The 13,756-nt window shown below is 39.0% G+C and overlaps 1 protein-coding gene across 1 annotated transcript in view; it reads right to left on the reverse strand.

The window, feature by feature from the left end:
• The window catches only part of zfand3 (zinc finger, AN1-type domain 3), a 232,187-nt gene extending 224,140 nt beyond the window's left edge, over window positions 1–8,047 (reverse strand). The window contains exon 1 of the mRNA XM_039748355.1: window positions 7,711–8,047. Coding sequence (XP_039604289.1) covers window positions 7,711–7,781 — 71 coding nt within the window. The 5' untranslated portion in view covers window positions 7,782–8,047. The remainder of the gene's footprint in view (window positions 1–7,710) is intronic.
• Window positions 8,048–13,756: the final 5,709 nt, after the last annotated feature.

Genomic DNA, 13,756 nt, shown 5'->3' on the forward strand with positions numbered 1-13,756 from the left:
CAAATCAAGGCACTGCAGCTTTGATGACAGATGTTGCATTTTTCGTTTGAAAGCATTAACTGAGCTAATCCAATTGACTATGGGTTTCTATTTTCCTTGCAGCTGTAAATTAAGCTCATTCAACATGTTGGTCAGATCGGGAAAAAAAATGCCAAGTGTAGCGGCCATTGATTTTTAAGTTGCTTGTATTCTGAATGTTTAATGACAAGGAGAAACTCCTTTTTCTTCGGCCAGGGGTCTTGAAATCTCAGCAGGAATTTCTCCCTAGCCATCTGCCTCAACAAAGGCATATTTGATCATCTCTCCATTTTGTAAGGACTTCTTATGCCTAATGATCGAGTGACTTACCCGGAATGATACTTCGGTGTGTCTGCCTTTGCTTTTGAATTCAGCCAAGTGAAAAATGACGGCTGTCTGATTAACTGCGATTTTAGTTCCCTTCGCTTTTCGGAAGGAAGTCAGTTTTGTAGTTTTTATGAACAGTTCGAAAGTGACTTTCCACATTTTCCTTCTTTGGAATAGCTATGATAGTTTGACAGATCAGACAAACGCACTTCGATTGTGACACTGTGAGAGAAAAAAATCCACTTCCAATTCCACATCCAGCCCATAATCACTTTTTATTTTTATTTTTTTTTTTTTTTTAAATCCCTTCTTTATTCGATATAAATTGGAAGGCTAACTATATCACTTAGATAGCCGGAGTTTTGCAGTAGCTCGCACGCTTGATCATGTGTGCAGTATGACCAGTGTGTTAGAAGAAAAGAGATCTCAGACTGGCCGCCCTGTATGTCAATCAAGTGGCAATATATGATAGACTAACATTTAAAATAAAAATTTTTTGGAATGCAACGCAATCTACCCACACTACCTTTCCGATCTACCGGTCAATCTTGATCGATGTGTTGGGCACCCCTGGTCTAATTGAACTTCTCCTATCCAGAAAACACTTCAGAGCCTTTCCTGCACTGACCACGAGGTTCACAAACAGTTTGATCCCGAGAGCTATAAAACGCACTCAATCAGTCCATCAAGTGGTCCCGTCAGAACTGTTCGTACTTAGAATTACAATTCTCACTGTAAACTTGCACTACAGCTGAAAAATTGCATAACCCGAGCCAATTTATGAACCATTTGCATTATCGGCACAATATGTACATGTATATTATACAATATGAAAGCATAAGTGTATTTTTCATTGTTTTTTATTGTATTATTATTCGTTTTATAGGAAAATTAGTTTATGCAGAATTTGCATACTGAATTTCATTGTACCATACAAAAACAATAAAGCAATTCAATTCAATTCAATAGAAGACAGCACGTATTTACAGATGATAATGACTGGCTTCTAAATCAATTTAGATTTCCAAGAGCTATCCCATAGGAGCTCTGTGTTGTTAGAATACTAGGATGTACAGTATAGATAATATTTTTAAAATGAAATGCATTCAAGTATGTAAATCACAGATAAATTTTTAACTTTATTTAAATAATGTATACTGTTAATAAACAAACATGTGGACACAGTGGCACACCGGTAGCAATGAGCTGGAGCTCAGTCCTGGGATTATTCCAGCCTCACGTGGTTTGCTGGGACTGGTGCAACCTTGGATGGATGGAACAATTAAACATAAATTACGAAGATATTTCAATGTACCTTAAGAACGTTCTGAAGAATCTGCGTTCTAATCTTATAGCTGGTTTGACATTTATTACAGAGCTTATTGTGTGGTGATTGATTACATGGAGAAAGAAAAGGAAGGACAGGAATCGGAGGTTGGTACATTTGAAAGAAAGTACTACTGCAATAAATTATTTCATTGAGGGTCGTGCACGTCCCCGCAAGTACCTTGTGGGAGGCAGGAACAATCTCTGAATGGAGAGGCAAGAACAATCCCTGGACAGGGCACCAGCTCATCGCTACCAATGTGCTACCATTCTCCCATGTTTAATACATGCTTTAATGCATTTCATCATGAAAATGATAAAGTATAAAACTTAATATTTAAATTGTTCAGAGAGCCGTAATATCATGAATGTAATTTATTCTATATGGAGATTAGTGCTTGTGCGCTGCTGTCAAGAAGCATGTAGTGATTCACACACATAGAATACAAACCATTTAACGTGCCAATTTAGTTACGATGGGATCTCAGAAACTCTATTAAACATCGATTTTAAGATAACGTTGACAACGTTCTACTTAAATGACAAAATAAATTATATATTAATGTGAAAATTAAGCTTTTATTCTTCAAAAGGTCTCTATTTTATTTTCCTTTTCTCTCTACACGAATACATTTCCGTATGATACTCAAGATGGTGGACTACACCCACCATCACCCACCCATGGTGGCTTTCATGGCAACTTTGATATCTGACCACTTTTTTTATTCGGACACTGTGTGACTTTCTGAACTTCAACTTTCAAGTGTCTCTGCCACTCTGTACCACTCAACCAACTTCCTTTTGTTGTTAATGCCACTACTTAAGCCAACAAATGTTTTTCCTTGCCTGCACTTCACATTCACTGAAATTCTTTTATTCAGTATCTTTTGCCATGGTCTTTTAACCAAACCCTGAACGAAAGGTGATATTTATATTGACTTTCAAAATCAAATATGCCAAATTCTGGGAAGAGCTGGGGTGGGGCTGTAGGCACGTGCATGTGTGTTTAATTTCACACTCGTTGGGATTTGTAAAGGGGAAGGGCGTGGAACTTGGCATTTACACAGATTTATGCATCTGGATTTTTCGTACATTTCCACTTTTGTCCGTATGCCATGTTTTACTGTGAATTCACATGGCATTATATATGAGGGCCCTGGTGTGACCGAGGTTCTGTCAAGGTTCTGCTGTGGTTTGTACAGCCACCATCAAACACCTGTCACTGCTAATTGCCTGACTCAACTTTAACTTGGAACTTGTTTATCTTCTATTGGATTAGCAGCTACTGGATGAATAAAAAAGGAAAACGTACAACACATACAAGTTGAAGTAACCAATCTCAAGGTAAATTTAAAACAGTAAAGAAATTATTCACAGAAGTGGCACAGAATGTTTCTATGTACTAAGACTGACAGCTTTGAAAATTAGCCAAAGGAAGTTAATTATATTTTAAAAGTTTGCACTCTGCACTCTATTCAAGATATCGCAAACATTTAAAATTCGTTGAAGAATAACTTAACTAGGTTTCAACAAAATAAGCCGAGTTGTTTAATATGGACACACATGACAATGACAGTACGGCTTTTCGCGTAACATGAAAAAACGGCTAAAAAAGTTTGCATAAAAGCATGCATTAGCCTTTAGAAGAATGAGAAAGTGTGTTTTTGGCTCTATGAGTCACAAAATAGCTATCTACACTAAAGTCAGCTGCTTAGTATTATGAAAGAAGCACAAAAAATACTGTAGAGATACTACACAAAATCTGAAACTGGGACAGCAATTAATATTTACAAACATCACAATTTTAAACACAAACCTAGACCTAAATAGCTTAAAATAAAGAAGGTGAAACCCTTTGATTCAAGTCAAAGTCAAGCACTATATTCAGTAATGATTTTATGGTAGGAATTTAAGATTCTGGGGATCACAGTGGCAGTGTTGCTACCTCGCAGTACGGAGACCAGGGTTTGCATCCTGGGTTCTACCTGCATGGAGTCTGTAAGTTTTCCCTGTGTCTGCATGAGTTTCCTTTCACTATCCAAACATATGCAGGTTTGGTGAAATGGTAACACTAAATTGTCCCTAGTGTGTTTGGTATGTGTGTGTCCACCCTACAATGGACTAGTGCCTTGTCCAGGGTTTATTCCTGCTTTGTGCCCTATGCTGGCCGGGAGTGGCTCCAGAGCCACACCAATCTGGATTACGCGGGATAGAAAATGACATAACATTTAAAATTTCTCCCGCATAACATTGGTTCACAAGGAATAAGTAACAGTTTAAGCATTTTTAAAAGATGTTCTGAAAAAATATTAAACCTGCGAACTGTTAAACTGTAATTGAAACACACAGTATAACAAAAAGACCTGATGCTGTAAGTGATGTAAGCGGGGTAACTATTAAACATTAGTTGTATATAGGGAATAGAGGAGGGAGAATACTTTTTAAACCTGCACTTCTCTTTTGGATTTATGATCTTGTTTTTGTTATTAAAAAAAAAAAAAGTTTGGTATTTATAGACCATCAAAATGTAAATTAAGTTTTATTAGCGAGGAAGAATACCAATTTAAATATTTTGTAGCTTCCCGTTATAAAACTGCAAATTGTGGTAGCAGTATGTTGGTGGTGCTCACTACTTTCAACACTTACTGTGTGGATACATTTTCTCTAGGCTACATCAGACTGATTTTCATCTATTCTTAGAAAAAAAAAAATAGTATTAAGATTTTTTTGTCATGCACAATTTTTTTTTTTTTTTTTTAAACTTTCTTACCAAATATTCAATTGCACTTTATGTATTTTTGTTACATATACAGGACAGTGAATTATTAACATTAACACCAAGTTCTACCAACATGCAGTTGCACTTAATAAAGTCTAACTGATAAATAGTTGCAAGGAAACTTTCAGTGGTCATGACATATAAAATTCAGGTATCGATTTATTAAACATGTAAGAACTCAAAGTACCCCAGATTAGATTAAACCATTCTAACGTATGGTAACATCTTTAAAAGCATGGTTTGGAATAAACTAAAAAGGAGCAATCACAAGTGGATATGCCAGGATCTGTTGCTATAAATGCACCTTCAAACTCCACCCTACACAGCCACAGAGGGGCCAGCTCCACCATTTGAAATAAAGGCTACAAAATCAGCAGGGTGAAAAAGGAAAAGGGCTAGAAATTCTCAGTAGCCAAACGTTTCCCTGAAAGTGCAATAAAAAAATAAGACTATTCCTGAAAATGTGTGAATACAAGATGGAAATCTAAAAAAAATCCTACAATTAATAATGCTGATCACTTTTTTATTGCATTTTAAAAATATTCAAAGTTTCCTTTTTAAACTTTAGAGGCAAGCACATTACACTTGTAATATTCATGCAGCCTTAAAATAGCTCTACAATTGCAAATGATTACAGTTTGTAGGCTCAGAAAACCGTGATGCTACCAGAGAAAAATTTACAAGTACCGTACAGTGCTAGAGACAAATGTGAAGAACAATTTCACTCTTCCAGACATTTATGGCGAGCTGAAATTCTCACAACTTAAAAGCCTATATGGGCAAAAATAAGAATTTTTGATTATGCTTTCATTATACTGGAAAACATATCATCAAACTATTGTTTTTGCTTATAACTTTATACTGCACTTTCCTGATAAAAAATAATTAATATTTATATTTTCCACAGGGCTGGTCAAACAATGATGGAATACCTTGTATGCCTCGAAAGACTATAAAGCTAGACATGTATACTGAAATTCAAAGACATGAAATGGAAGGTTTATGCCCCTTCACTATGTATTAATATTAGGTATTAATTTACTTTCAAATCTGCAGGATGCACACAATGATAATCTTTAAAGCAAATACATGAACGAATACTTGGGGAAACTAAAAGCAAAAAGTTATGGTACATGGACTGCAACACACTAGCTTACTGTGACCTCTCCCCCAGTATTACACAGCACACCTACACTGGCAGCCTTCTAAGAGATGCACAACTTAAAATGAACTTCCTCCTGTTCATTTTGCTGTTAGTTTGTGGAAATCTGCCAAACCCACATGAGAGTTTAAGAAGAAAAAACACACACACACGCCCGATTTTAATTTATTTTTGTGCGTAACAGTTTGTTTGCAAGCCAAACCACCAAGACACAGTATGTCGAGTTTACAGATATACATTTTTGAGATTACACAAATGAAAACTCAAATTTCACAGTCACTACAGAAAAAAGGTAAACAATTGACAGTGTCCTGTTTAAATGTTTAGGCCACCACCAAAAAATTTAAAAATCTTTGGTTATTTTTTGCTAAACACAACAGGATTTCTAAAGCGAATTCTGGAATTGTTTACACATTCTACTCCTAGCCACAGAAAGTTGCATCATGAGTAACAGGTTACATTTTTTTAATAATCAAATATTCTGCCTAGCACACCACAGTGGTAGCATTTTTTCAGTGCTTACAGTGACAAGAAAAATATGTCTAAGATGTTTAAGAAGGTAGAAACTTGACTTTGTTCACTGCATTTGGTTCATTACATAAACCAAAAATCTAATAAAACTTTGGTTTTATTAAAAACATCAGAATTCCAACATCAAGTTCAAATAAGCTACTACTTGCCAGCATCAAAAACTTGTTTGCAAATTTACCAACAATATACAACAAATAGGAAGTATTTACAGATGCAAAAAAAAAAAACATAAGCAAGCAGTCATGCCTTTCAGCTGTTACTATAAATTTCTCTCAGTCCATTTGATTCATCTTGAAGCTGTCGATGTTACTAACTACTGTTATATGCTAAATAAAGTAGCCTTGCCATTGGCAGACTACACTATAGTCCAGTAATTTACTTTTAATTTGAAATAGACATAATACATTGTGCTTTATAAAACTGGCATGAAAATGGTGCCCACCCTTTAAATCAGTCATAAAGCACTTGGTGGTTCCTGATTACACAAATTCCGTTAGTTTTCACTGTGCAAAAATTAACAAATTTAAAGACATGCATCGCTAAATATTACTAATGGAAACAGAAGCAAGTCCAGGCTTGCTGGAACAAATCTTTTGACAATACAGAAAAAGTTTACAGTATGCATTCTCATGCGGATGGGCAACATGATCAAGCACAAAAACCACATCACAAATACACATTTCCCTTCTGTCTTCTGGCAAGTGATGCAGGAATGTGTGCGTGTGTGTTGCACCTCCAGAATTTTTTTTTTAGTTCAACCCTCAAGCCCTTAGCCTTCTGGATTTCTTTGTCCTGACCATCCATGGACTGGCTATGATTTACATTTTCATTAATTACACTGTATTACTGATCTGCAGAAAGCTATAATCGTTACTATTTCCATTTACATTACACTGTACATAACTTTGTATGTAATTAAATATCTTATATGATTGTACTAATGGGTAAATGACAATAAAACAAAACTAAGACAGCATTATTGTATATATTCAATGTTAAGAACCGTGACTGCTACAGAAGCAGAACGCATGTGGCCTTTGCCTGGCCAGGTAAACCAGATTACATATAGCTCTACCAAACTTGGACAAACGTCTGTACTGATCTGAGACTCTCAGAGGTCTGAGAGGTTAAGAAACTCCATGCCAGTTGACCAAGAGGCCATGCAGAACTAGTGTTCACTGTCATTCATAACCTGCATGTACAACGGACTCTTAACACCAGATAATGGGGGGTCACCGAGGGTATGTACGTATGTTACTGGCTAGATCAGTATCTACAGTGTTGTTTATTTTAAGAGGTGGAGGTCAGAGGTGTACGCTGTCGGGCCAAGACTGGCAACTCCTGACCTATATCGTTACTAACACTTGAGGTTCTGTCGAGTCTGATCCGTGGTTTATCACGGACAAGGGTCGGATGAGTCTAACAAAAATAAACCATTGAAAAACAACTTGGTAGGTCCAAGTAATGGCTCCTTCTGATTCATAAAATGAAAGCCGCCCGGTCGGACACACCCAACAACATGAAGTCAATCGTTTCAGAAAACTACAGATTGTTAAGGCTTTCTTACCCCCAGAATCCGCAAGGGCACCGGGGCGGCAAACTAGGTGGTTTGCTGCGCTCGCTGCCCGTGTCTCCCATGGCTGTAGTCGGCGACGACGAATAGGCAAGTCCCAGGATTTCCACAAGGCCTAGAGACAGGCAGGGGGGGTTACAGAAGAGCGTAGAAGAGATAAAAAGAAACAACCCAAAGGCTACTTGTTTATCTGGAAAAACAAGGTTAAAAAATTATCCAAGTCATTCGAGTCATATATTTATAAACAATAAAACCATGCTAAAAACGACAGTGAAGCGGCCGCAGAAAGTCCAAGGATCCTATACGGGATTCCAGGCCGATCAGCTGGATAGACGGTACTACCATTGACAAATGGGGGTGCTAGTCACTGTTTTATAACCAGATTCCCTACACATAACACAATGAATAAGATAAATTGCTAACCATATATTACTGGATTTTTAAATATATAGAAATTGTTGTTTACAAATAAACTTTTCAACAGTTTGTTTACTTTTTAACACAAAATATTGAACAACTCCCCTAAGATGAATGTGGTATGTGCCAGACGATTCTGTCTCTTTAGGGCCAGGCTGAAGATAATAATATGAAAGCCGTGAAACTACTCGACTTTAGTTGCCATTTTGGCTCTTACAGGATCGAATTTTTACATTCAGCATTGTAGGAAATTAGATCCAAAATGGTTCCGGTTTCTTAAAAGAGGTGTTGCGGCAATATATTGCCTGCAAAATCAAATGATTTGGAAGGTTCCACTATCCAATGTAGAGGGAGTCTAAATGTGTGGTCCCTCGGCCAGTAAAGAGACATTTATATAAGTGTAAGTTTTTTTTTTCTAGTACAAGTATAGTAAAAACATTGAACATGAAACGATATGTTCAAATATAATTGTACCAAACTAATTCACAACTACAATGTTTGCCTTTCCAATAAAAATGTTGCTTATTAAAATTAACTGAAATTAAAACAAAAGATAAAAAATAATACATATATGCTAACTGAATTACATAAGATGAACAATTTAAAATTACCTTGTTTAACGTTAATTGGGGACTTTTCATTTGCATGATGTGACCAGGCGTGTCATCCAGGGTTCAGACCTGCTTTGTGGCAGAATGTGCAGAAATGGGTTCTGGCAGACATTCCAATCTTGAAAAACTGATTTCAGGGATGTCTTTTTTTCTCCGTGGTGAGAACACATTATCAATACTTTAATGCAGCTTAGAAGAGGTTACAAAGATACTAAGAGCACAAGTATCACACGTGTCTGAGTTTTGGTATGTAGTTAAGTGAAATTAGATAGATAGATAGAGAGAGAGAGATAGATAGATAGATAGATAGATAGATAGATAGATAGATAGATAGATAGATACTTTATTAATCCCAAGGGGAAATTCACATAAAACAACTTGGTAGGTCCAAGTAATGGCTCCTTCTGATTCATAAAATGAAAGCCGCCCGGTCGGACACACCCAACAACATGAAGTCAATCGTTTCAGAAAACTACAGATTGTTAAGGCTTTCTTACCCCCAGAATCCGCAATACGATTTCAGACCTTCATTTTTTAATTCAAGTCCAAATAAAGTTTATTGACCTGTGTACATAGTACAATGAAATTCTTAGACCTATCCACTCATTTTAAAAATGAATAATTTTGTATTAGGTTTAGTCTTCCACCCATACTGAAACAGCTTTTTAACCACTGAAAAATCAAAATGAAATCATTTTGAAAATGTCATCCAAGGAAGTAAATTTAAAAGCACTGTGTCTCATGTAGCAGTTTAGAAGGGTGAAATGGAGTTTTCAAAAATGCTGAAGTTTGAATGCCATGTGATCAGGGCCATCTTAACGCATGGGCACGTTGGGCAGTTGCCTAGTGGCCCCATGCTAATCTATAAATGTTGTGACTTGCTGAGTGGTTGTGTAGGTAGGACCCCAGGGCACTGCTTTGCCCAGAGGCCTATAATGTTGTTAAGAAAGCCCCACATGTGATCAGGCACTAATTTCAGCTTTGTACCCTGTCATCTCATCTTTACTGTGAAGCTAGTCCTTTCCTAACTTCTCTGCATCAGTCAATTTTGCTGTATTCATTTGGGCAGGACTCGCAATCTGCAAAAAAGTTTTATGTGTCTTTCACATTTCAGCGTGTAAACATTTAAAAAATGATCTGAAATTGTTATTGTATATATATATATAGTGGCGGACGGCTGGGGGTGGTACCCAGCCGGGACGCCCCGGAGAATCGGAGGGCTTGCGCCTCCTCCAGACCACGAGGGGGTGACCGCCCTGGTTGCACTGGGGGCCGCGGGTGCAGAGCTTGGAAGCTCAACCCTGTAGGGGCCCGTGGTCACCGCCAGGGGGCTCCCTGGTGCCTGAAGAGCCCTGGACCTCAGCACTTCCGCCACACCAGGAAGTGCTGGGGAGAAGAAGACTGGGGACACCCGGAGGGCTTCCGGGTGTGCAGCAGGCACTTCTGCCACACGGGGGTGTGTCCGCGGAGGACTGCCGGGAAGCAGCTGGAGCCCATCCGGGCTGGTATATAAGGGGCCGCCTCCCTACATACGGGTGGAAGAGGACGGAGCTCAGGGAGAGGAGTGGAGGTGGCCAGAAGGAAGGCACTGAACTGTGAGGCCTGGACTTTGGGGGATCAGTGCTGGAGGCACTGGGTTGTGCACTGAATAATTGTAACTATTTTGTATAATAAACGTGTGTGTTGGGTGACATAACGATGTCCGTCTGTCTGTGTCCGGGCCACGTTCCACAATATATATACTGCATATATATATATATTAGGGGGCTTCACCCCCTGCTCACTTTGCTCGCCAACCCCTGTGTTTGGTTTTTCAGATACACACTTTTAAGATTTTTTTTTCTTTGAATTGTTGCTATTTCATTAGTTTCACTTTTATTTCAGAACTTCTGTAAAAACAATATTTGGAATCTTTCAAGTCCCGATATGCTGAATCTTTTAAATGAGGTCAGTGACATGTGTTTAATGACTTTGTACCATAATTCAGGATAGTTTTCTCTGTTTGGAATTTCAGCACTGACAAAACGATCTACGTCATCAGCAGTTAATAATTTTTTTTGCAAAGTAACAAATAAATGCATGTGAGGTAAACCACATTTTTGAAATTCTCCGACTTAAACTTCAAAGCCTTACAATATTTACATACTTCTGACATATCACCTATGTCCATATATTCGATCTCTTTTCGCCTGTGTTATTTCTCAGAGTAATAATTTCTCTTTTTTTGTGCTAATGCGATGTTTGACCACCCAAACCCACTCGTACCTCGGAGTATAGGAGAGAGTTTCCACCCACCCACAATTGCAGCAGCCCAGGTTAGCAGAGAGCTGAGGAGACTTCATGCTTTCAAAGCAGTGGGTCCAGATAGAGTATCACCATGACTGCTGAAGGCCCGTGCACTGGAGCTGGGGAGTCCTCTACAGTGCATCTTCAACCTGAGCCTGGAACAGGGGAGAGTCCCGAGGCGTTGGAAAACATCTTGCATCACCCAAGTCCCAAAGGTATCACGTCCTAGTGAGCTGAATGACTTCTGGCCTGTCGTTTTGACGTCACATGTGACGAAGACCATGGAGCAGCTGCTGCTTCACCACCTGAGGCCACAGATCCGCCATGCCCTCGACCCTCTGCAGTTCGCATACCAGGAGAAGGTGGGAGCGGAGGATGCCATCATCTATATGTTACAACGATCCCTCTCCCACTTGGACAGAGGCAGTGGTGCTGTAAGAATTATGTTTCTGGACTTCTCTAGCACCTTCAACACCATGCAACCTCAGCTCCTTAGGGACAAGCTGACAGAGATGGGAGTAGAATCATACCTGGTGGCATGGATCATGGATTGTCTTACAGACAGACCTCAGTATGTGCGTCTTGGGAACTGCAGGTCTGACATTGTTGTCAGCAACACACAAGCACTGCAGGGGAATGTACTTTCTCCGATCCTGTTCAGCCAATAAAACATTGGACTTCCAATACAACTCAGAGTCCTGCCACTTGTAAAAGTTCACTGACGACACTGCTATCGTGGGCTGCATCAAGAGTGGACAGGAGGAAGAGTATAGGAACCTAATCTAGGACTTTCTTAAATGGTGTGACTCAAACCACTTACACCTGGACACCAGCAAAACCAAGGAGCTGGTGGTGGATTTTAGGAGATCCAGGCCCCTCCTGGACCCCATGATTATCAGAGATGACTGTGTGCAGAGGGTACAGACCTATAAATACCTGGGAGTGCAGATGGATGATAAATTGGACTGGACTGCCAATACTGATGCTCTGTGCAAGAGAGGACAGAGCTGACTATACTTCCTTAGAAGGCTGGTGTCCTTCAACATCTGCAATAAGATGCTGCAGATGTTCTATCAGACGGTTGTGGTGAGTGCCCTCTTCTACGCTGTGGATTAATAAAGTATCTATCTATCTATCTATCTATCTATCTATCTATCTATCTATCTATCTATCTATCTATCTATCTATCTATCTATCTATCTATCTATCTATCTATCTAATTTCTTTGTTTTGACACTCATTTTGTTCTGCTTTCATATTATGTATCTTGCTCTGCATGTGTTTCGTGCCTACGTTGTTTTTTTTTAGTTTTTTGAATTCCAGTTTTCATTATCTCTAACCTGAGTGGCGCAGTGGGTAGCGCTGCTGCCTCTCAGTTAGGAGACCCGGGTTCACTTCCTGGGTTCTCCCTGCGTGGAGTTTGCATGTTCTCCCTGTGTGCTGCAAAAAACTTCAGTGGGATGGCGCCCTGCCTGGGGTTTGTTTTCTGCCTTGCACCCTGTGTTGGTTGGGATTGGCTCCAGCGTGACCCTGTAGTTAGGATATAATGGGTTGGATAATGGATGGATGGATATATTAACTCTAACCTACTTTGCATGTGTTTGGCCCCTTTGTTTTTTAACCTCTTTATGACGTTTTACTTTGTTTTCTACTCTGTCTTTTATTTCTGACCTCGCTTTATCCTGCTTTTTTTCAATGACACCTGGGGCGTCATGTATAACACCGTGTGTAGAATTCGCACTATAACATGGCATAAGCACAAAAGCCGAAATGAGCTTACGCACAGAAAAATCCAGATGCAGGAATCTGTGCGTATTCCAACTTCCACGTTTTTCCGCTACATAAATCCCGGTCAGCGTGAAAACTAACGCTTGTGCATGCGCCTTGTGTCCCATCCCAACTCCTCCCAGAATTACGCCTCTTTGAACATGCAAATCAATATAAATCGCCCTTAAGCTCAGCCTTCTGTGAAAAGACAATGGGAAAAGCACGGGGGAAAATATAAGAATTTCAGCGAATACAGTACCAAGTGGATGCAAAGGAAAAACATAGGCCTACTATTTCTTTAATTAAACCGTGGTATAATCAACAAAAGAAAGTTGATCGAGTGACATAGCGTGTTGGAGAAACTTGAAAGCTCAGATATCAAAGTCACCGTGAAAAGGCAAGTCGTAGCCCACCGTCTGAGTGTCATATAAAAGCTTATTAGGGTATAGACAAAAAAAAAATAGGCACACAGTGGGGAAAAAAGCACGAAATATGGTATCTTATGCATGGTGGATGGCCACGTCCATTGCGGACACTGCATAGCCGGCTCGTGCTCATGACACAATCGTTTAACTTTTGTGGAAATTTGCCGCTGCGTTTTTAGCTGTGTCATTATTTTCTCTCTGTTTCATATTCAATATATATTAGCATGGCCGCCCCTGCAGTCCTTGCTTTTCTTTCTCCAAGTAACCGATCGCCACACAATCAGCTCTATAATAAATGTTAAGCCATCTGTAAGCCAATTCTTCAAAACGTTTAAGGAACATTGAACTATCTTCGTAGTACATGTTTAATTATTCTATCCTTCACACCAGTCCCAGTGAAGAATATGGATTATTTAAATGAAGTTAAAGTTTTACCTGTATAATATAATAAACATATTTTTCTCCATTTCATCTTAAAAATGATATTGTCATCATATGTATATACACGCTTTATAAAGTGGCTCAGCTTGTGCA

This window comes from Polypterus senegalus, chromosome 3 (assembly GCF_016835505.1).
Source record: "Polypterus senegalus isolate Bchr_013 chromosome 3, ASM1683550v1, whole genome shotgun sequence".
NCBI classification, from domain to species: domain Eukaryota; kingdom Metazoa; phylum Chordata; class Cladistia; order Polypteriformes; family Polypteridae; genus Polypterus; species Polypterus senegalus.